The 25,850-nt window shown below is 35.6% G+C and overlaps 1 protein-coding gene across 2 annotated transcripts in view; it reads left to right on the top strand.

Annotated features, from left to right (window-relative positions):
* The window catches only part of CERKL (ceramide kinase like), a 108,353-nt gene that overhangs the window by 28,357 nt on the left and 54,146 nt on the right, over positions 1-25,850 (top strand). For both annotated transcript variants that reach the window (XM_043577208.1, XM_043577207.1), the window contains exon 2: positions 11,440-11,682. In XM_043577208.1, coding sequence (XP_043433143.1) covers positions 11,440-11,682 — 243 coding nt within the window. The remainder of the gene's footprint in view (positions 1-11,439; positions 11,683-25,850) is intronic.

Raw genomic sequence — 25,850 nt, 5'->3', positions numbered from 1 at the left:
ACTCCCTTCCAACAACACAGGGCTGCATGTGCTTAGTTCAGTAGTCCTGGACTTTGAGTAGTTATTCTCAATATTTTCTTGTTATCTTGGGAGCAAATAATTACTGTCTTCAGGGTAAACCTGAATGGAATTGGTAATAAAAGTGGGTTTCTTAGTGTCTCTCAGTAGCAAAACCCATCAGATTATCTGGAGGGCTGTGTGATCTCTTTGTTGGGACTACCGTGAGGTAATGGGGGATCTGACTTGCACAGTAGGGCATTGGTGGCTAGTAATGGCAGAGGTGAAAACAAAGTTGGTGTGACAATCTTTGAGGTCCTCAGAAGGAAAAAGCCTTTACCTGACAGAAAGCCCAGACCAGGCTATGTTAGACACTGGCGCTAGAGATCCTCACTCTGGCTTAGATACATATAGTCCTGTTCCCACAGCCCAGCGAGTTCCAGGTCGTGAAAGATGAACTCCTTAACCTTTGTTCTCATAGAGACAGTGATCCATGGAGATTGTTAAATTTGTATTAGCATTTTAATATACACACAAAAGTGCCTGAAATATAGCAGGTGTTCAAATATATTGAAATAGTAAACTTTTGGGCTTACCCTAAAGAGTTACAGTCTCATCTTTAGCTAACCCCTTCCCCATTTTGACCCATCAGTTAGTATGGTAAAAATATATAACTTAAGTTCTTAAAAGGCTTTGAAGGACCTTTGTGCTTTTGCCCTCTGGTGAGTTAGGAACTTCTGATATGTGATTGAATCTCAACTGTGTACTGGGCCATAGGAGCTCAGAAGGACTGGGAAATGAAGAATGTCTCTTAATGTGCTTTGACAGATGGTTAATGTTTGAAAATGGAGTCAAGAAGGCCTTTCATTTCCTGGGAAATAAAGGAGCAAAGGTTCAGAGGTCAAAATTCATACAGTGTGATTGAGATATCATCTGACTGATGGTAAAGACTGTCAATAACAAACTTCTATTGGAAGCCAAGCCTATGTCTGAAGCATAGCGCAAGGTACTGGGATACAGAGATTAGAGACCAGGAGGACGATGAAGATATTGTTAAAGTGAATTGCTGAGAGACTAGAGAAAGGAAGACCAATTGCCGTACTTCAGAGGTTCAAGGGGTATCTGCACAAAGGCCGTCTGGTGTGATGTATGTAAACTGTACATCATGGTATGCATACCTGAACTGATAATGCTTGCCAAATGACTAGAGTATAAGGTTAAGATGAATCAAGGCCATATTTTCTATTGGTGCCATTATCAGACACTTTCCCTTTTTATTTATTTTTTTTACATTTTATTTATTTTTGATAGCACGAGTCAGGGAGGGGCAGAGGGAGACAGAGACACAGAATCTGAAGCAGGCTCCAGGCTCCGAGCTGTCAGCACAGAGCCTGAAGTGGGGCTCGAACTCACAAACCACGAGATCATGACCTGAGCCGAAGTTGGACGCTTAACTGACTGAGCCACCCAGGTGCCCCAGACACTTTCCATTTTTAAATGCTTTTCGTGAGGAATTGAAATGGAAGTGAGCATATAAAATGCAGGCAGAGGCAAATATCTAAGTAGATCATCAAGTCAAGGATAAATTGTCCCAAAGGAAGTAGCACATTAGTGCTCTTGCTGAAGTGAAAATGACAAAACCCAATCACATTGCATGATCAGGCCTGCTATAGAATGTGAATTTTGCTAGGTTTCAGATGTAATAGGGACTCATGGCAGAATCTAAAAATAACCTAGTATCATCGTATTTGATTTAAGGTGGTTAAAGATGAAATGCATGAATCATGCCATCTCTAGGCTGCATTTTCTTAAGGTTAGGCCTATGTTCACAACACTATAGTGCAGGGGCTCTTGAGCTTTTCAGTCCTGGGACCACTTTATAGTCTGAAATTATCAAAAACCACAAAGAGCTTTTGCTTATAAAAATTATACCCCTTGGTACTTCTGGTACTAGGACTTAGACATTTAAAATATTCATTAAATATAGTAGTAATAAATCCATTGCATTTAAGATAAAATATTTTTGTTAAAAACAATTATTTTCTAAAGTTAAAAAATGCCAGTTTATTATGCCACTTCATTATCTTACATTTTTTTCAAATGTCTTTAGTAGAAGACCTAGCTTTTTAAAATAGGATGCTTAATATAAGACAGCTGAGTTTTAAAAATTGTCTGCATCCAATCTATTGTGAATATGTTGTTTTGATTAAAGTATATAAGGAAAATCCATTTTCATATAGATGTATATTTGGAAGAGAAATATTTTAATCATGTTTTCAGATAATTGTGGCTATCCTTTGATATTACAAAAAAAACTCAAGTGCCAGTTAGGTAAGGCTAGTTATAATGTTGAATCTGAAAACACAGCAATGTAGTTATGTAGTCTATTTGAAAATCTACTGGTTTGTCTTGCACTTTGAATAAATCTCTTACTCGTGCATGATTTTATCACATCCTGCATTGCATATTTGGAAAATTTGATGTACTGAGTTAAATAGAGCTTCTAAATGTTGACACATTATAATACCCAATATTTAAAAAAAATATCAGCTACATTAATATGACCACCAGTCTCATGAGAAAATTTTTTAAGTATTGGGAAGCTGTCAAACTCATTGTGATGGATACAAGTTTTATAAAATTCTAATTTTTTATGCTAAAGCTTGAATTTTGTCATTGACAGTTTTAGTTGTTTTTCTTGAGCGACTGGCTCACTTTGCTCATTTTTCCAGGGAATGTTTGCCAAATACTCCTGTCTGAATACCATAGCTTGTCTGTCAGTGGATCTTTCAAGTAAAAATAGTCTTCCACAAAACCAGCTAGTTCAATTGCAACTTAAAAGTATGAGTGCTTTTCCTGGAGACAGTCATCACTTTCATTTGTAGCAGACATGCTTTATGCATAGTTTCCATTTCATCTCACATAATATTTAAAGAAAAATGTAGTCCAGGGTGGAAATTAAAAAAAAAAAAAATTAGATTGTTCCTACTTCATCAGGGGTAGTTAAGTGAAATGGACCTTTTAATTTCTAAACTGCAAGTTTGGAGTATGGTAAAGAATGCAACAATACTGGTAAAAGTGTCGCTGCCTTGATGCACACATCACCACTTTTGCACTTGAAACATCAGTGCCAATGCCAACGCGGTGTAAAGGCAAATAACATGTTTAGAATTATCCTAAAGATCAGTTTGACCACGTAAAACCTCTGAGACTCTACATTGAGAACTGCTGCTGGGTGTTTTAAGTATTTAAATGATTGACTTAATTTGTCAAGTTCTCCTGATTATCTGCTCTGTATAAAATAACAGTAAAAGTATAGTCTTACCGTCTATTAATAGAGATTTAGGGGGAAACTGATCTCTAAGAGCTCACTAAGATATTTAGAACATGAATAGGTTCTGACTCCAAAAAGTTTTAAAGCCGAAGATTGCCTATGATTGAAAGTTAACCTAAATTTTCAATTATACTGTTCTTTAACAATTTTATATGTTCATGATTAAAACATACTAAGTAACTTAAAACTTCTCACATCACTTAGCATCATAGGCATTAAATGTTGTTTGGAATAAGGAATTACATGTTGCCTATATGTCAAATCTGCAAACCAAAGACTGATACTTACATTTTTTTTGACTGGCTAGTTCATTTTGGACTTCTTGGAAAAATAACTAAATATCTCCAATTAGTCAAATTTTTAACTCGATCTAAGCTGTTTACACATGATAGAAGAAGTGGGGAAAAAAACAGGTAGAAAATGAACATTAATTTTCTATCTGATGTGATAAAAATATGACTTTTGGATATTGGATTGGCAGTTTCTCTACTTCTCTCTGTGAGAAGTTTAAAATTTCCTGTATAATTTTTTTTTACTAGATAAGAATGCTATATCTTGTCACTCTTGATATGTGTATGTATTTAGAAACTTTTTCTGCTAATGAATGCTGTGTCCTAATTCTTGAGGATAGTAATGCATTGTGAAGGTTTTTTCAGTAAATTATAGGAGCAGCCCTATTTGTTTAAACCCTGGTTTAACCTGATTATTAACAATTAAATTGTGTTTTCTTCTTACAATTAAAGTGTATTCAAATTTATTGGTCCCCTGCTTCACAGATTTATCTCAGTATGTGGTGTATTCAAACAGAATTTTGTATTTTTAATTAGGGGATTAGATAAGTAATTCTGAAGAGCCAAAAAAAATTGTTAGACATCACATTGCTTAACCATGTAATATACCATACGTGTGTGTCTGCACTGTGTTGTGGGAGCTGTGTATCGGGCAGGCCTGTTTTTCAGGCAGTATTTTAAAGAGTGGGCATGTGCAGAAACTGTGAGCACAATTAACGCCAAGCAGATAAATCCCGCTCTAATCCTGTTTATGGTCCGCATCAGACAGATGTGCCAAGATTGATTTAGACAAGCCCTGGGCTTACAGTAATATTTTTAAAAGCGCCATTCACTGTTCTATTTTTGTTAAACCTTTGTTAAATATTCTTAAGTGTTGTTGGTTTTACTCTTCTTTTAACCACTGTAACCTACTTTAAGTAGGTCCTGCTTTGCTCTCGTGGTGACAGGGTCACCTGCCAGGAGAGGTTATCTTTATTCCCTGTAATTAAATTGACTTTTCCCCCCAAGAAAATACAACAATAGGAAGTGGGTGCTGAATTAAATAAATAGCATGATATCCAATAGACATATACTTAAATCCCTTGCAAGAACAGATGGTCCCCAGTATCTCTGTAAGTAATGTGAGAGGACAGTTAATGTTCTGCAACAACTAGCTATAACCAATATGATACTAATGAACCAATAGATTTCAAATAATAAACCACATGCCACAAAGAAAAATTACATGTCATCTGTAAGGTTTACGTTTTCATAACCTGAAAAAAAGTATATGGAAGATTTCCATATTTTTATCTACTGTTATAAAATACTATTCTATGGATGAAGGTTTATTCCACATTTTTCACCAATAAAGATGTCTTTTAACATTAAGGTAAAATTAAAGTTGCATTTAAAATACATGCCCCAAAGTATTTTTTTTTTAACTCCTCTTGTAACATATAGTTTGCCTGTGCTTGGTTGTATGTGAAAATGTGGGTTTTGCATACAATTATGAAAACGTTTGCTTTTATTTGTGGAGGAAATTGGTTGTACTATAACAGAGGTGGCTAGTATGGGGATCGAAGCAGCTATCTTGTGGATGAAAATTTAAGCAGATATATGACCGAAATTTTTTTCAGCATTTATAAATTTATAAATAGTTTAGATATACAAAGCAGTATGTTTTTAATCTGGAGAATAGAGTCTGAATCATTCTTAAGGTGCTACTACGAAGGGGTCCAGATAAATGGGCAATTTTATAGACCCAGAGCAATAGTATTTTCTCTCAGAATGGTTTTTTTCTCCTTAATCTAGTTTCTCATAAATGTGTGTGTATTCTAAGTATACCCCGAAGAGTAAGTGTTTTGGAGTGGGGATTGAGGAGACACAGTGACCTGAGATTTTTCAGTTTATCCTATTAGATGATCTCTAGAACCGTCCTCCTTAACTGGGAGTTAGCCTCAGGGCTTTCCACCTGGAAACCTGAAGAACCTCCGGCCCTAGCTCTCTTTCAAGTCCGGGAAACCAGTGTCCTGCTGCTGTACAGAGCCAGCTGGTCCCCCGGTCATATCTTAAGAACTTCAAAAACAAAACAAAGGCCTAAAAAAGTACCACCCAATCTGATGTCTGGTTAAACAATAAACAGTTCCAGGCCTTTAAATAAAAACATCTTTAATTCAGGTTCACAGAATTCTAACAAGGTTTATTCCTGAAGACTATATTCAGAATGAAAAAAACAGTTTTCTGTAAAACGAGTAATACTGTACACATCTTCAAATGTCAGGAAACAGTTCATCCAAAATTAAGTGAAATCTGTGATTAGAAAACTGGGCAGATTGACTTATGTAAATGGTTACCATTGCAGAAATAAATAATAGATCAGGGATTCCGTGTAGGAAATTGGTACCTGAGAGATTGATGTAGCTGCTGAGAAAAACAATGGCAAAGAACATCCATCTATCATGAAAAATTTAAGTGTTTTATTCACAGATCAATTATCCTTATTTTCCTATCAAATAAAAGGACAATGTTTGCTTTAAACCTGTAAGTCTTCCTCTTAGTTTCTTCTTTTGTCGCTTCAGCAAAGTAACCATTCGCATAAAAACCCCCAAATTTGAATCTGTGGGCAAATGTGGGAAAAGACCCTGGAAGCCTGAGCAAAAAGAGTGGGAAATATGGCTCCGAGTTACAGGGATTCGGCATTGTATGTAAATGATGAATCACTAAATTCTACTCCAGAAACCAACTGTATGTTAGCTAACTAAAAAAATTAAAATTAAAAAAAAAAGCTAAAGGAATTCTCAGAATGTTCTCTGTAAGCTCCTTGTTGCTGTAATCTAACCTCACATTTCCCTCGTGGTCACCTCAGTCTGATGTAGTACTACTCTGTTAAGGGACACATTTGTTGTCTTGCTGTTAGAGACACAACGGCTGTTCACCTAGTGTTTTAAGTTTGACTAGACTTAAAAACCCATCTAAGGGGCGTCTGGGTGGCTCAATTGGTTAAGCGTCTGACTTTGGCTCAGGTCGTGATGTCACAGTTTGTGAGTTCAAGCCCCACATTGGGTTCTGTTGCTGATGGCTTGGAGCCTGGAACCTGCTTCAGATTCTGTGTCTCCCTCTCTCTCTGTCCCTCCCTTGCTTGCGCTTGTGTGTGTGCTCTCTCTCTCTTTCAAAAATAAATATGAAAATAATAATAATAAAAACCGATCCAGAAGGTCAGATGAGAGTATGTTTACCTGAAGAAGCTCTTTAGGTCAGCCCAACGTTGCTACAAAGTTGTAAAGACCAGCTAAAGTGCTTGGATTAAAATCTTGGGTCTGTCCCTACCAGATGTATGACCATGGACAAGTTACACACACTCTGTCCTGAATTTCTTCTCATTTAGGAAACAGCATCTGCCTCTTAGGGTTGCTGTGAGGATTAAATGAGATAGTAATACATGTAAAGCGTTTAGGGCAATGTCTGGCATACAGCACATGCTCATTAAATATTAGCTACTCTTTTTAGGGAATGGAATTTTAAAAATTAAACAATATCAGGAGCTATTTTAGGATGAGCAAAGGAAACAATCTTTTTCAATTGATTATAGAGTATTCTCATTGTAGAAAAATTAGAAATTCATATATGCAAACAAAATCACAATCTGACTACCCTTCCAAGTTTTCATATGCATTTTCATATAAATGTGCATATGAAAATATATTACACGTACACAATGTATTCAGTAAACATACAAAACAATAATAGAAATGTGCTACTTTAGACCCTTTTCTCGTCAGATTTCTACATTTCAATGGCTGAATAGCATTTTGTTATATGAAATATACTTTATAGAACCAATACTGTTACTCATTTAGATTATTTCTAAGTTTCACTCCAATAATGCTTGGGTAAACATTCTTCTAGTTAAATTGTGCATATTATCTATTCCCTTAGGGTAAATTCCTGGAAGTAAATTGCTGGATCAAACATATGCATACTTTAAAGCATTTTTCCTTTTCTTCATTTTTAAAAACTGTAAATTCAATGCTGATTATAGAAAGGGAAATTATGGAGGTTTATAGGAAACAATTAATCTCCTGTTCCCTCATATTTCTCTTTAATAGGTGACCAGTATTAAATTTGTTGTGTGTTTTCTACTTGAGTTTGTTTCTTTTTTCTTTTTAATGAAATTGAGCTTAAATCCCCCAGATTACTTTGTGACTTGCCTTTATTCTACTTAGTCATACCTCTTAACATGAATGTCCTAGAGTTCTAACTTGCTCGTTTATGGGCTGCAGAAAACTATGGTTGAACCATTCTCCTATTGAAGAACTTGAGCATTGCTTTAAATATTTCTGCTTCTCTACATACTGCTGCAATTAACATTTTGAAATCTTTTGATACATATTCCCAACTTGTTCTCCAGCAGCTACCATTTTTGCATTCCCACCAGCACTGGGATTGGTTCCCTTTACGTGCACCATCATTGAGCATTATTTTTGATCTTGTGCCAATCTAAAAGGCAAAAAATGGTATCTTGTTGTTTTAATTTGCATTTCTTTGATTACTAATTAGATTGAACTTTCTCATATGTCTCTTGGTCAATTTGCATTTCTTCTTTTGTGAAATGCCTGCTTGGGCCTTTTATGTACTTTGCCACTAAAGTGTTCGTTCTTTGATTAAATAGATCATTTAATTGTCATGTGTTGCCGATATTTCTGCCTGGTTGGCTTTTGCTTGTGACATCTATTTATGGTTCTTCAGGCCTTTATAAGCAATTGAATAATTTCCTTTCTTTCTTAATTGAAGTATAATTAACATACAGTGTTATATTAGTTTCAGGTGGGCATTGAATAATTTTTATGTTACATATTTCAGTCTCTATATCTGCCTTTACTGTCACTCTTAAGGCTTTACTAATTGATGATTATATGAAATTCTTTCTACTCTAGAAATACTGGTATATATTATGAAATAAGGCTCTATTTTTTTCCTTTTTCAAAAGATTAATCCGCTCTAAATCACCTTTTACTGAATATTTCCCACTGAGCTTAGATACCACCATTATCATATTAGTGATTTTTAAGCGTATACAAATCTCTTTGAACCATTCTCTTATCTATTCCTATATTTTAATTATTATAGCTTTACAAAATACTAATATCCAATCAGGCATATACTCTGCGTCCCTTGTTGCTGTACTTCTAAAACATTTTATTCATTAATGTAATACATTTATTTCAAGAAAATTTGCAAATCATTTGATTAAGTTCCTTGCCCCCTTACATCAAAGAAAATACCATTGAGATTTTGATTGGAATAGCATTATCAGTAGTTATTTAATAATGAGGCATGGAAAAAATGTAATCTTGGAGCTTAATATATTTCCACTTATTTAGCATTTTTCCCCCATACAAGTCCAAGATCATTTTGCTAAATTTATTCCTAGGTATAATATGCTAATTGGCATGGGATATCTTTAACCCCATTATGTCTCCTACCTGGCTATTGGTATATTTGTAACCTGTTTCCTTACTGGGTATTTTTTATTAGTTCTAGTGATTTTAAAGATATTCTTTTGGATTTTACAAACATACTGTGATATCATCTATCAATAGTTATGGTTTTAGCCCTCCTCCTGCCCCTTCTGCCACTTAATTGCCTTTTTTCTTTCATATACTATCAGCCAGAATGCCCAGAATAATTTGAAATAGTAAAAGTGGCAACAGGTATTCTTGTACTGTTTCCAGAAATTCTTCTGGCTTTTCCTACTAAGTTTGATCTTGGATGTTGCTGTAGGATCTTTAAATTTTCAATTTATAAGAGGTTTTAAATTAGAATAGCCATTGAATTGTTCACTGCCAAAGTAAAGCACACACATGATAAAGAATTCAGATTATAATACAGGTCTTCGAGTGAAAAGGGGAGTTGATTTCATCCTTTGCATTTTTTTTTCTTTCCCTCAGTGGTTCTTTGTTTCCTTTCATCCTTCTTCAGAGCTCTTGTGTCCTATACGACATAAAAAAATTAAATTTGTATGAGAGAGGAGGGCATAATCAATATCTTAAGATTAGTCTGGAAGAAGCACCTTTAACAAGCCTGCTATCTCTCATCCTTGAAGGTATGAAGTGTTCTTGAAGTGCTCTAGAGACCCTGGCCATGTGCCTCTGGGTAACAATAATAGAAGTGCGCTGTACTTGAAGCCTGAGCTTTCCAAGGAGATGACAGGCCCCTAAAACTGACTTTGGGTTCACCTTATCCCCCCACCCTAAACACTGAGAAAAGGGCTTATTTTTTTTTCCCCCGTGGTATGTGTGCTTTGTGAACAACTGGACATAGTTTGCAGAATGGTTGGGAGAGGCCCAAACAGTCACTGAGAAAGCTGGGAAGCAACTTCTTAATGTACCTGGAAGTCCTTGCTCCAATCTGAGTGTATTGTGCCTGCTCAAGGGCCAAGGAAGCCGAGAGAGGGGACCTCTGATTTGTGGGGCTGGTTACACTGGTATTAGTTCTGCATCTGTTTCTATTGGCTTTTTTTCCTCTTATTATGGGTCATGTTTTGTTGCTGTTTTACATGCATTGTGATTTTTGGTTGAATGAGAGGTACTGTGAATTTTGCCATGTAAAGTTGGTAAACATTTTTGTTTCCCTGTATTCTTGAACTTTATTATAGGATGTAATTGAATTACTAGGAGACAGTTTAATCCTTTTGAGGCTTGCTTTTAAGCTCATGGTGGGCATGTCTGTGCGATCTCTGAGCATTGTTCTGTCTCATCCTTTGGGTCTCTCTCTCCCTGGCCTTGCACGTATGTCTTTCATACTCAGCTGAAGATTCAAGGGGGCCCTCTGCAAATCTGCAGAATTCCCACTTCTCTGCAGCTTCCTTCTCTACAGTAATTTGCCTAGTGAACTTAGTCCTTGTGGCTTTTCTGGACTCTTACTTCCTGCTTCACCCAGTAAGACAACCAGGTTCCACCAGGGTTCCCGACTTGCACTGTGGCCTGGAAACCCTCCCCAGACGGTAGCCTGGAACACTCCCATGGTTCCTTTGTTTCCCCTCTCTCAGGGAATACTGTTTTGGGCTACCTGATGGCAGATGTCTGGAAACTGAGGTTTCATGTATCTTGCCTACCCTTTTAGTTATTTCAGGCAGAAGGTAAACCGGTCCCTGTGATTCCATTTTGGCCAGAGTAGAAATTTTAGAAGTATTTTTTAAAAGTATAAAGCACTCCTACTTTGAGAGTCCACTGAAATGGTCTTTTACCACAACACACGTTTTCTGACTGGAGGTTAAACATAACCAGTAAAATTTGATGCCACTATAAAATAAAGTCTGATTGACTGTGGTAAAATTCAATTCAGGTGGATGTTTCGTTCTACACTGGCAGGGATTTATGTTTCATACAGTAATCTTCCTCTGTTTCCTTTTTATACATGTTTTACTTTACCTGGAATGTACGTATCTTTTTCCTTACACTTTGCCTCTAATACTTGTTATAAACTCACTTCTGTTAGTGAATTCTGTTCTTTCCATCATTTTATTCTGTCTCTATTAGGACCAAGGAGACTCTTTCTTGGAATGTTGCTTTGTCTATATTCTTGAAATTCTTCTATTGAATATTTTCAGTTTTTGAATGTCTTGGACAGGGACTTGATGCCATTTTTCTCCGTTTTAATTCTTGGGAAAATAGACCCAATTTTCCCTTTCTTCCCTCCCCAACTCACACAGGGACTTATATGAAGCATAATTGGTAAAAATAAATATGATAAAGGTTTTATGGGCTTTCACTTTTTATTATTCATACATATAAAATATGGACACTGGTTTTAATTGGAAAATTTAATTTTTTTCAGGTGACTCCAAGTATGATGTTCTATGTAAAGAAGAATTTATTGAACTCAAGGACATATTCTCTGTCAAACTGAAACGGCGTTATTCTGTTAAACAGCAGGGAAGTGGTACCTTATTAGGTATCACACTCTTCATATGTTTGAAAAAGGAACAAAATAAATTAAAAGATTCTACGCTTGATCTTATTAATTTAAGTGAAGACCACTGTGATGTGTGGTTTAAACAATTCAAGAAAATTTTGGCTGGTAAGTACTCCTGGTGGGAAATTTTAATGAGTTTCTTTGCTGTAGGTTATTAATCTCAACATGATGTATTTATGAGTACAGCCATCCTTAATTATGTTAAGATAGTTTGTTTTATTCCTAGTTTGCTGAGTGTGTTTTTCATGAAAGGTGTTGAATTTTGTTACAGGCTTTCTCAACATCAATTGAGATAATCATATTCCTTTCCTTTATTCTGTTGACAATGGTATATTGATTTTTTTTATGTTGAACCATCCTTGCATTCCAGAAATCCCACTTGATCATGGTATATAACCCTTTTAATATGTGGCTGAATTTGGTTAGGTGGTATTTTTTTAAGTTTATTTATTTATTTTGAGAGAGAGAGCACAAGTGGGAGAGGGCAGAGACCATCTAAAGCAGGCTCCACGCTGTCAGCATGGAGCCCATTGTGGGGCTTGATCTCACAAACCATGAGATCATGACCTGAGCTGAAATCCAGAGTCAGATGTTTGACTGACTGGGCACCCCAGATTTGCTGGTATTTTTTTGAGAGTTTTTATATCAATATTTGTAAGAGATGTTGGTGTGTAGTTTTGTTTTGTTTTTCCTTATATATTTTACCTGGCTTTTGGTATCAGGGTAATGCAAGCATCATAGAATGAGTTGGACAGTAACTCTTTTGAATGATCACTTCCATGAAGAAGCTCTGATAATCTGAAATAGCACAGTTCTTAAGTAATTTAGTCCACTTAAATTGTTTTTGAAAGCATATTTATTTATCTATTCATGTCATTTGAGCTTATATTAGAATTTATTTTCCTTCCACATATGTTCTGATGACAAGTGCATATATATCCTGAGTTGCTTGAGTTTGTCTGTTCAAGGGTAGACAAGGTTTTTCTAAAAGTTAATATCCAGAGGACAGAGCATATATGTATTAAAATATTATCTCATAATGAATTAAGTATATCTGGAATTTCTAAATGGCATTTATATTTTACATAAATACATGAATACAAATATGCAATTTGGATTTCTAGAATGTATCTAGTTGAAACATAATCAAACTGAGTTTCAGGATTGATTTTTTTTTTTCCTCAGAGATTTGTAAATCTTGTTTCCTTTTGTGCCCATTTCATTCTGTTTGCCAGATGGATCAGGGTAGAGGCAGCTGGTGTAGTTGATGGTGCAATTTGGTGTAAGATGACACAAGGCAGAGAGGGGTGCCAGACAAAGAGCAGGCACATGGTGATGTTAGAGAGTTGGAGGCCAGGCATTATTGATCAAGAAGTCCGAGGACCCAAGTTGGCCAAGGGCAGCCAACTGAGAAGGTCATGCCCGTAGACAATGAGCTGAAGTGACATATTAAAACTAGGATACCCTGTTACTAAGTGGACCCATGCTTCCTTGTTGGCTCTCTGGGACCTTCAAGGAGAGCTGTTACTTTCAAGAAGCAAAGAAACTATAGAGACTATAGTATAGTTCAAGTCTCTGGAAATATAGTGAATATATATGTTTAACTAAAAGCAGTCCACTTTAACAGTAGGTCTTTTATAGTGTTCTTATTTTATTTTATTTTATTATTTTTTTTCTTTAATTTTTTTTCAACGTTTATTTTTGGGACAGAGAGAGACAGAGCATGAACGGGGGAGGGGCGGAGAGAGAGGGAGACACAGAATCCGAAACAGGCTCCAGGCTCTGAGCCATCAGCCCAGAGCCTGACGCGGGGCTCGAACTCATGGACCGCGAGATCGTGACCTGGCTGAAATCGGACGCTTGACCGACTGCGCCACCCAGGCGCCCCAATATAGTGTTCTTATTTTAAATACATGTGAGAAGAGATTTTAGAAAATTTAAATAAAAATGAAAAACTTAAGTTCCACTGAATTAAATTTCTTTGCATGGGCAGGTACTCAGGAGACTTTCATGTTCTATAAGATAAGAATGTGCCATTTGATTAGGGGAGGCAAAGCTCTTCCTTTCACTGAAGGTCTGAGAAAATTTTCTCCCATGGGGCTTATGAAAGCCTGGCTAAGTGACCTAAGAGGCCACTTGCTCAATGTATCTCACCCATAAAACCAATAATAAGTAAGCAGAGAATATACAACAAAGTTCAATTTAGTAAAAGCAATTTTATAGGAGTAGAGAGACTTGTCTAAACACAACAAACACCACACATACACAAGGAGCAAACACACCCAAAACGCTGTCCAAATATGTTTTCAGCTTAATGAATGATATTTTAGTTTGGTCTAGGATTAAAATATAGGAAAATTACAGAAATGAATAAATTTACATATCTTTTAGAATATAATCCTCAGGGAATGTTGCTTTTTGTAATTTTGATTTTGACAAGAGTTGGAGATAATAAAATATATGAGGTCATGTCCCCTGGGAAGTTTCCTGCAGGACAGTGATTTTGCTGATTAAAGCAAGTAGATTGACATTTGAAATCAACCAATGCAAACAAACAAAGGAGGGTCGAAATCCTCTAATAAAATGAAGGAACCTAAACAAGATGTTCTGAATGAATGACTGTTGGATCTTCGCCCCCAAGTGGATTTAGCAGGTCTTGTTGGAGAAGCCAATCCCCCCTCATCCCCATGCCTCACAAAGACAATCCCGGGTCTGTTTCATCATACACAAATGCATGGTTACAGCTCCAAATCTCTCTACCAAACTTTACATTATACTGACATTTCTTTTTTAAGTTTACAATTTTAGAATATTTCTCTTGGCTTTTTAAAGTTTTTACTTACAAATCCACGTATTCATTAAAGTGCCTGTCATCTGAGAGACAAACACAATTGGCTCAAGTCTCATTCCATAAATGGAGGGGGACTTCAGTATTTCCTCTGGAGGGGATGAGGGCGATAGCTTTTCCTGGCCCTCTCTGGCTCTGATTTGCACAGAGTTGGGTCTATTTGTGGATTATCTTCCTATCTCACATTCACTGTCTCTATTCCATGCTACATTGCATCAGGCTTGGCAGATGGTAGTTGCCGATTTCCAATTTTTTTTTTAAGTCCCTACCCAAGGAATTTGTGTTTGTACCAGACTTAAGTTCAGGAAGGGGGGGCAGAGAGAGGGCAATACATAGAAATTTACAAATTATAAGTTACAAAATTTACATCACAAAAATATGAATATAAATATATTTGAATATTAGACATCACTATTTTAAGTCCCCAAATCCTGCTTTTAACTGGTTCTGTGGCAAAACCAGATTTAAAAAATAGATTTTTGTATGGATTTATTTTGAATGATGTCTTTAATCAGCAAGTGGATTTTTTTCCTGCCAGTCTTTTACATCTTCCCCCACTCCTTTTTTTTCTCTTAAGATAAATATGCAGAAGACACTAAAATCTTCAATTAGTTTGTCCTTTAGTCTAATTAGTTTAACAATTATAATTATAGTATATTTAGATATGAAGAATTATTTTCAAATAGACATATTTGTATTTTGAACTAAGATGTGATGAGTTTTTGAGGAAAGAACAAATTGGCAGCCCTAGAAGGAGGAAGAAGGCAACTCTCATACTTGACATTTTAAGACATAGACACTAAATGACCAAAATGAAGGTTATATTTATATTTACATTTATACTTCTTTTTATAAGAAGGGAGTCTTAGAACTATTTCAATTTTTGTTTGAAAATAAGTCCTTTTACATTTTGTTTTTTAAACATAGTTGTGCATGGTATCTTTTTTTATTCTTAGTAATAGAAAAGTCACCTTAATTTTATTGACTAATAAGCAATAGTAGGTTAACTTATCCAACACACATTTTGTGTCAGGCACTGTGTTCATTGCTGGGAATATAAAAATGAATGAGATGTAAGCCTGTATAGAACCCTCTTGCTCTGGGAGACAGACAAGAAAATATGTATTATAAATGTGTTAAAGGCCCCATTGAAGATATGAACAGACCAAAAGGGAGCAAAACCATTGATCGTTGATTCAGAAATTAAAACCTCCAAAAAATGCAATTGATTAAGGCTGGTATATAGTCACTGATAAACCTAATATATAGTTACTATGGTGAAAGTAATAGTCTTTTCTGCTTTTTTTTTTTTATAACTGTGATGCAAAGACAAACACACAACCTTTAAATACAGTCTGTGTGTACACTAGATATATTAATTTTTATTCAGTTAGGGTGTGACCTAATCTCTACATATCTGGTTTCCCGGAAATGGTGAATTGCAAGCTTCTCTGGACCCCGAGCCAACCTTTTCTTTAGAAACCATAACCAAACCAACCAAAAAATTCTAAAGCCTCATGCTCAAGTAACTTGGAGAACGGTAATGTCATAAACAGACACGGCAGAATCAGAACAGTAGTTGATTTGAAGGAAAGGCATTCTATTCTAGACACATTTGGCATTTATTATAATACCCTGTTGGAGATGTTGAGCAGGCTGGCCTTTTGAGAGGAATACATAAGGACATGAATAAGAGTTGATGTAATGGGCAAGATGAAAGCTTGTAAGGAAGTAGTATGGAGTTATTAAAAAAAAGAAAAGCAGAGAGCTACAGACAGAATCTTGGGGGACATTCCTACATTAAAACAGGCACAGAAGACAAAAGCCAAAACAATAACAATAAAAAAATGGAAGGCATGGTCTAAAAAAACAAAAATAAAAACAAAGCTGTTCTAAAATAGAACCATTGAATTTTGTTATTATATTTAGGTTTTGCTAACTTATTTGTAATGTTTAATAGTTATCCAGAGGCAGTTAATGGAGGCATTTTTAGCATGTATTTGGTTGAGTGACTTCTGATATTTTTCTGTTTCATTTCTAAGTGCTAATTTCATGAAGTAGGCAAATATAAATGATCCATATTTATTGAATACATTTTGGCCTTGTAATGTAAACTCTGTTTTAACAGCCTTGCTCAGTTTTCAGCTATGAAAAATAGAGAAAGTGGAAAAATTACTTAAATACTTATTTTTTTATTCCTAAGGAGAGTAATTTTTTTTTTTCTGGTTTCTCCTGAATGTCAAATCTGTTTCCCATCAGAGATAATGTTGGTCTTCACAGGGTGCTTTTTTTTTTTTTTTTTTTTTTTTTTTTGAGCTTATGTATTGGGAGAGAGAGAGAGGCAGAGGCAGAGAGAAGGAGAGAAAGACAAATCCCAAGCAGGGTCTGAGCTGTCAGGGGCTTGAACCCACGAAAATGCAAGATCATGACCTGAGCTGAAACCAAGAGCTGGATGCTTAACCAACTGAGCCATCCAGGTGCCCCCAAGGATGCTTTCTTTGATAGCAAAAGCCAGGGATTCTTAAAACATTGATTTTGTTTAATATTTATATTGTCTTGTGTAAGAAAATCATGGTGAAATATGTTTTGGTTTTTAATCCAAGCTGTATCATTTATATTATGATGAATCAGGCAGAATTTCTCTTAATGAGAGAACAGAATGATAGGAAGTTTTACTTGGATATGCTGTCAAATGATGTACTTATTAGGAAAAATAAAATGAAAATCAACATTATAATGATTATTTAAAAATAAGCAGTTGTTATACGTCAGATGTGTGATAGTTTCAGATATTTCATTGTGTACTTTTTGAATTGGCAATACTTGTCTCCTTAGGGACAAGTTATTTTCTGCAAAGACGTTGTGTCTGAAATATGGGTGGCTTCTCTTTTCAGTTACTTTTCAAAGTAATTTAAGACTGTTTTACGGCCAGTTGAGTTGGACATCAAAATTATGCATGTCACTTTTGAATGTGTTTTTACTATTAATATATGTTAAAATGATATAGATACTGATTGAATATGTATAAGCTTATTTACATATAAATATCACAGTCCAATCCCACTGGAAGTACTCTGTCCAACAAAGGTCATGTGATATCTGCTTCCTGTAGTGGTTTCAGACTGAGCTCCAGAGTGTCACCATTCCATTTCCCAGGACCTGCCTCCTGGATGGGAACCTGTCTGCACCTGTCACTCACCCTTGAGCAAGTGTAGCTCCTAATTTATATGTTTTATATTTAATAGGATTGTGTAGGGCTTTGTTTTGAAGACAGCTTCCAAAATGAAGGCATTTGAAAATCCCTGATTCAAGAATCCCTAAGGATGGTAACCCTGCAGCATTTTTTAACCTGTCATGCATGTCTTTTTTGCTGACTGCTGGACACACAAAGACCTCAGGATGTCTTTTAGCTACCCATACACTCTAGATTTTTTAACTATCAGAGACTGTCCACATAATTCTATAAATTTTGATAAAAGTTGCTTTTTAAGTATATACTTAAATGTGTGTTTCTTTTCTATAATTTTATACAGTATTGCTTACAAATCAATTTGCAGATAAGGAAAACATTTGATCAAATCGGAGATTGAAATTCAGTTTAAAAAGTTTACTTCAAAGTTTTTGGATTTTTGTTTTCTCTTTCTTGAACTTTTTATTGCTTTCTAGCTGGATTTTCAGAGAAAAACAGTGAAATTAACGTAGCTTCTATTAAATTCTTACTGATTAGTAGTGCTGCTTAGGCCTTCAAAGGATGTTAACGTATTAAAAAGAAAAACTTTTTCAACCAAACCTTCAATTTCATCCAATGTGTAACTGAAAATATAATTGTACGGAAACATTGTGCTCATGCAAAATTTGCTTAATAATGTGTAGGAACAAATACTATTTATCTCGAACCAGTTTGACATTTTGTACCATTGTTTCATTCTAGCCATTAGCAGTGTGAAAAATCACTGTGAATAAGAGTCCCCAGACATAACAAAAACTTGAGCAGTAGACGCACCCCCAAGAACTTCACATGCTAGAGCAAGCAGAGAATATGAAAATACTACATTAGAAATGATTTAAAAATTGAAAATATAAAAAAATGGGGTATAATTGAAAAGGATATAATTTCTGGTAGGGCATGTATGCGTGAATGTCATTTTTAAAAAATTTATTCTTCTTAGGACTTACCTATTCCTGATTCTGAGAATTCAGAGGTTCTGATTTAAACCAGTCTCAAGGAATCAGGCATCATTTTCCTTGAAGTAAGGTTCTAATATGTTGTCAGGGCCAAAAACCACAGATGTCAGAGATTTGACCAATACAAGTTTGATTTAATGAGTATATGTAAAACTCTGTACCCCACACTTACTAAAGGTGTCTTTGCAGGGCTTAATTATAGACATATTCTTATTCTTGCTGTGTGAACATGTTCTTAAAGGTTAGCTGTTTCCTGACTCACATAAGGTTATCACTTATTTTCCAGAAGTATTACCTTGGGACTGGTTCAGGAGAGCCTGGTAAAGGCTGACAGGAATGCCAAGAGTTTCTCTTGCCCCTTGAAGTTTCTTTCTTACTAGAATGAGCTCTAATTCACAGCCATTGCTCCTTCAGCTGAAGGCAAGTTAGAATTAGTTTTAGAGAAACTGTTAATGTTGTTTGTACTTGGGATAAGTGACACGAGACCATCTTCCCAAGAGCTTCTTTTTGGCCTCTGCAACATTTTCATCCTAAGGGAGGGATATGTTTTTGAATGTAATGGACTATAATTATATTTAAAAACAGTTAATTGGTATCTCATAGAAGAAAATTATCTTCCTGCTGCAGTCATTGACAGTATCTTGAGAATAGGAGTTAAGAGGTATATATTCTGAAGCTATTTCTGATATATTTCAAATTCTTGTGCTAGATAAAAGTCCTCTTGACTAAGCCTCTTGTGTAACTAAATTTCTTCTCTGGAGAAAACATTTAGGGATGCGTTGTCACATCTTACCATGTGATTATATTCAAAAGGCTAAATAAGGATTTCTTTAAATATTTCCAGTAATATGTTGCATTAAGTTGTCATGGTATTAAATAAATTAGTTAATATTTCTTCCTTTACTAGATTATAGATAAGTCATTATTTAAAAATTTTTAAATCTTAATGATAATAGCTGACATTTATTAAGCATTTATGTGCCACTTTTGTGAGTAATTTTTATAGATTATCTCATTAAACCCTCATAGTATCAAGAACTATAAATGTGTTCTCATGTAAAAAGGGGACTATTACTTAGGAGTTTTGTTTTGAGGTTTGAGGAATTAAAATAATGCATGACAGCAAATAGCATAATTGACTAAATTATCTTTATTACTATACTCATTATCTCTTAGTTTATATATGAGAAAACTAAGGCTTAAAAATAGATTCAAATTTTACGGATCTGGGGTTAAGCAGTTAATATGTGGTAGAGAAGCTGGGAGCAAAGCCAGACCTGTCTGCATCTGTAGCATGAACCCTTAACTGATGTGCCATTACCTACTGGGTCAGTGGTATACTCTGAAGTTCAAAAGTATATTGTATAACTGTACAATTTGGACTCTGAAAAAAAAAAAAGGCTTTAAACCGTTTTGTTATAAGGGGAGAACTATGTCATCTTGTTTGAAGATTATCACTTTCTAGTATTTTTTTCTTTTTTCACCAGCATTATGATTCAGAACTCTAGATTCTTGGAGTTCTAAAATGTCTTCCCAACAGTTAGCGTGAGCAGTTGACATTATAACACATTTCTTAATCTTTAAAAAAAAAATTCCTCATCATGACTATCACAATTATTGAGATTTCTCAAATTCCTTGAAGTGAATTTGGCAAGCACTTATGAAAAAGATAGCCGTTTATTTTTTTAGCCTAAAGGAATTTAAAAACACATATAAACATAATGGGTTGTGACTGATTTCCAGACTTTGTGTTGAGCAGAGTTTCCTAAGCAAATCACAAATTCTGTAAGCCTACAGGAGAGATTGAAAGTTGGATCAATCCTAAAATGAGAGTATAATGGATTGTCATTTAACAACTTTTTCACTGGAAAGAAATGAAGTAAAGTAATAAAGCAGCATCCTCACAGTATGTGTAAGTAGGAAACACATAATATTTCATATTAAAGTGACAAATTATTAAGCCCCCTGGCATTCATTAGACTACCATTAATGCTAATGGAATTGTGTGTTATTTATATAGATATTAAGTGTAACTCCAGACATTATAATCTTGTATGAATATATTTGTTGCTCTTTGAGGCAGGTAGGTGGATTTTTGTGATGGCTAGATACTAAAACATGGTGGTAGGATTTTCAAACCAATCATTTTTTTTTTGTCCTTATCATTAAACAGAAAACACCTATTATTTCATTCTTTGAAAAATTACCTTAAATGGAAACTTGGGTAATTTGAAAAAAGTTCACCTTCTGTTTGTCACACGTTTGAGTTGTTTTTCCAATGAGAAGAGAACAGGGCACAAGTGAAGCCACTTGTATTGTTGGGTTCCTGGGCTCTCTGCAGCATCTAATGCCAGACTGTGTTCTCTTGTACCTCCGTGCCTTCCCACGTCCTAAGTGGCAAAGGTAGAAACTTCCCTCTGTTTCTATCATCTCCTGTTTGCCCAGTGGAATCCAGTTTGCAGTTCAAGTGGTATAACCGGCAAATCCTCTGCAAAGCTAACCCACACAGCAAAATCAGGCACTTCTCATAGCTCTGCTAGAACCAGCGGTCGCTTACATTCTAATTGTTGGTTTATGTAGGTGATATCTTATTAGACTGTAGGCTCTTTTGAGAGCAGCTTTTTCTAAGCATGTGGAAGTGGGTTTCACATATTGGAAGTACTCAATAAGTGTTTGTTATGTTATGTTACAAGTGTTTACCTAACTCAGTAAATGTTGGGGAAGTGAACTGAATATTTCGTCTTTTTAAAAAAAAATTTTTAATGTTTATTTTTGAGAGAGAGAGAGCGCGAACGCATGAGCATGAGTGGGGAAAGGCAGAGAGAGAGGGAGACAGAATCCGAAGCAGGCTCCAGGCTCTGAGCTGTCTGCACAGAGCCCAATGGAAGGCTCAAACTCTGAGCCAACATCAGACCCCGGCTAAGCCACCCACGCATCCCAATATATTACTTGTCTAATGTGTGTTAGGCATAGTCCTGGCTGCTTTTAACATAAGCCGACTCGTTGAGTCTTTATTACAACACTTAATCGTGGTCAAAACTTTTTTTAAATCCCCACAGATAGCTAAGGAAACAGCTCTGAGAGATTAACTGACTTGTCCTGGGTCACACAGTTACAAAGTGGTAGAATAAGATTCAAACCCAGGCTTTTCTAACTCAAAAAATCCATCCAGTTTTCACTATACTATACTGCCTCCCAACAGAAAGATTTAAAACCTTAATATATATATATATGTATATATATACATGTATATGTTATATATATATATATTTTAAGAGAGTTGTATCGGTTTATTAAAACGCAAAATATAACAGACCATGCCATGTATCTGGAACTAAATGTATTATTATCAAATATATATGTTTTAAGAGTCTGTGACAGTACTGGAAGGGGATGACATCATTGGGCCACGTAGGCTGAAGAATTCCTGGAAGATGAGAATCTGATGAAATTGGTCAGCCGGGAAAGACCGATAATGCCAAAACTTTGATATTAGCAAAGAAGGGGCCCCTGTGAAATCTAAGGAAGTAGGGTTTCCTATTCCCCAAGTTTGGAGCAGCAAGACTGGAAGGTTGAAAACAGTCTGACAGGATACGTGCCCGACTTTCACTAGTGATTTTCTCCCTGAAAGTGTTACTCTTCATTCAGAAGCATCTATCCTATCAAAAATACCTCCATTTGGCAGTGAGTAAAGACTTTCAAGTTCACACTCCACAAGTTGTTTTGAAACTTAAACTACTTACCATGGACACTAATAAATCTGTCAGAAATAGGATGACTTAGTTCTGACAGAACAGATAGATGGAAAGGATGATCACTCCAAGATGGCAGCATGACTGGCTCTTCTTTTTGTCTTCATTTTACTTCAAATTTTTTTTAATGTTTAGTATTTTTGAGAGAGACACACACACCAGGGTGTGAGCGGGGAGGGGTGGAGAGAGAGGGAGACACAGAATCTGAAGCAGGCTCCAGGCCCTGGGCTATCTGCACAGACCCCAACGTGGGGCTTGAACCCACGATTGGTGAGATCATGACCTGACTCTGGCACTTAACCTACTGAGCCACCCAGGGGTCCCTGTCCTCCTTTTACTTACATGAATGAAAAGTCTATCATTGCTGAGTTTATGAGGGGGTCATTGTGATGAAGAGATTTTTATTCGGATGGTTGAGGTTTGGTTCTCAGCTTTGCCACTTAATTTAGCTGGTATCTTACCGCCCTAACTTCTCTGAGCCTTGGCTTCCTATCTGTAAACATAAAGTTGATAATGCCAACCTAGCTAGGTTATTGTGATACTTAAATGTATAATGTGTGTCAAACAGTGGACACTCAATAAACGATAACTGTTCTTACACAAAGCTCTCCAAAGTTTTGTTAAGCTTCTTTAGAATTTCTATTCCAGAACCCTTTAGCTCTTCAAAACTAAGTTTAAGCATCATCTTTTCAGAGGGAAGGATGAGAGGGACTATCAGTTCCCTATAGAATATATACTAATAGAATTCATCATTATTACTATCATCATCATGATTTTTTGGTGCACCAGGGAGTGTACTGTGTCCCTTATACCAATTCATATTAATTTCTACAATATCCTTCACACGAATACTATTATCATTGCCAGCTCAGGTCATGATCTTGAGGTCCATAGGTTTTGCGCCCCGTGTCAGGCTCTATGCTGACTGTTCAGAGCGTAGATCCTGCTTCGGGTTCTGTGTCTCCGTCTCTCTCTGTCCCTTTCCTGCTTGTGCTTTCTGTCTCAAAAATAAGTGCTAAAATTTTTATTTAAATGAGTTCAAGATTTGTTGGCATTTTTTTGTGGTTTTTTTGGGGGGGTTATTTTGTTTTTGTTTTTGTTTTTTTTTTTTTTGGCACCTTAAAAACATGTGACCTCTCCATGAAGTGATGTGGAGTGATTTTCAGTATATGTAGTTAGGTGAAAAAAGCAATGTGCAGAAGACTTTATACTGTATGTTACTTTTTGTAGACAAGAAAATTTCAAATTTCAATAGATTTTCAATTTCAACTTAAAATACAATGCAGATACTGTGCTCAAAAGTTATGTGGATTAGCTTTTTTCCCTTCCTGATAGTCATGTTATTCATTTGACTCTGTATTCTGTTTTAGGTTGTTTTTGTTTTTTTTTCTTTCCTCTCTGTCTTCATTGATTTAATTATATTTTTTGAATGTGTAGAACATAAACATGTTTCCAAAAGAAAAAAAAATCCTTTTTAATGTCCTCTTCACCTCATCTCTCTTAAGGTCCCAATATGTACCAAGTCCATTGGTTTCTGGTGTATCTTATATTTCTCCTGGCAAAATTACCAGACATACAGATGCTTAAAATTCCTTTCTTATACAAAATGTAACATACAATATAAAGTCCTCTGTACTTTGCTTTTTTCACCTAACTACGTATACTAAAAATAACTTAATAGCAAGTGAATTGGTTTTTTGGCTGTTGGTGGTGGGTTTCATTTTTTGTTGGTTTGTTTTATAGCTGTATAAAACTCCATTACATGGTTTGTACCATATTTTATTCATTACTTTCTCATGTTTGGGCATTTTGATTGTTTCTAATATCTCCAATCACAAATTCTGTAAGAAACAATTTTGTACATATTGCATCTTGAGGGCAACTTTATAGAAGTAGACTTCTGGGTTAAAGGGTAAATGCATATATGGTTTTATTAGATATCGGCAAGTTCCCTACTACAGAATTGGTACCATTTTTCATGTTTACCAGCAGTGTATGAAAGTGACTTTCCTCACCAACAGACTGTGCTTTCATGCTTTAGAAATTTTCCAGTGTTATAGGTGATAAATGGTGGGTTAATATAGTTCGAATTTGCATTTTTAAAAGTTACAAATAAAGTTGAACATCTTTTCCTATGTCTCAGGGCCATTTTAAATATCTTGTGAATTGTCTTCATATCATTTGCACATTGTTCTATAATACTTTTGGTCTTTTGCCCCTCAATTTTTAAAAGTTCTTTATATTAGCCCTTTTCTGTGGTGTATATTGCAAATATTTTTCTCCTGATATATAATTTGTTTCTTGACTTTTCTTATAGTGATTTTGATTAAAAGTTTTTTTTTAGTTTTTTTAAATGTTTATTTTTTAGAGAGAGACAGAGAGAAAGGGGCGAAGGGGCAGAGAGAGAGGGGGGGGAAGATACAGAATCCAAAGTAGGCTCCAGGCTCCCAGGTGCCAGCACAGAGCCTGATGCGGGGCTCGAACTCAGGAACTCTGAGATCATGACCTGAGCCGAAGTCAGACACTTAACTGACTGAGCCACCCAGGAGCCCCTCATTCAAAGTTTTTGTTTTAAAATTTTTACATTGACCAATTTTTCACAGTTTTTCTTTATTGCATCTGATATTTAAGTCCTAGCAGAAAGCCTTTCCTTATACCAGGTTATAGAGAAAATCATGCAAGTTTTCTTCAAGTACTTGTAATGTTAAATTTTACATCTCTAATTTATTTGGGGTTTATTTTGTATGTGGTGTAAGGTAGGGACCTTATTTTTTCTCCCACATAATTATCCAGTTGTCCTAACACCATTTACTAAAAAGTCTGTCTTTGTCCCAGAGTTTTGAGATCCTACTTTTATCATATACTAAATGTCTCTATGGATGTGGGTCGATTCATGCGCTTTCTTTTCTGTCCCATCGGGTCTATTCATTCATGTGGTAGTGCTTTTTTTAAAGCATGCTTCAGTATTTGGTAGGATGCATTCTTCTCATAGACCTCCCTCTCACCCTCAGTGTTTCTACCTATTTTTGCAGGTTAATTTTTAGATAAGTACTTTATTGTCTGCTTGTCTAGATCTGGAAAATACAGCTTGGTATTTTTACTGAGAGCACATTACATACATAAATAAACTTAAGAAGAACTGACATCTTGGACCAGAGCTTGCATGGCAAAATTTGGTTCAGGCAGCTGCCATAATCTCCCAAAATGAAAATCCTAAATCAGTGTCATTTTGATGAAGAGTATCCCTCCAATTTTTTTCTCTGTTTTCTTATACTAGATTGTTAGGCTTTTGGAAACATCTGTTACTATCATGAATAATACAGGGCTAATTTTATAGAAATATCAGGCTTCTGAAATTTCCCCGACATGCATCTGTACACTTCCTTGTAAAATACATTTTTAGCAAGAGCCCAGCTAAGTCAGTTTAACTGGTGTCCCCTCCCCCCCATATCTAATCACCCTTAATGTCTGATATCTGACATTACTGA

The sequence above is a fragment of the Prionailurus bengalensis genome, chromosome C1, assembly GCF_016509475.1.
Source record: "Prionailurus bengalensis isolate Pbe53 chromosome C1, Fcat_Pben_1.1_paternal_pri, whole genome shotgun sequence".
Classification (NCBI taxonomy): Eukaryota; Metazoa; Chordata; class Mammalia; order Carnivora; family Felidae; genus Prionailurus; species Prionailurus bengalensis.
Note: the sequence above shows the minus strand (reverse complement) of the source record. Positions and strands in the feature narration are given on the sequence as shown.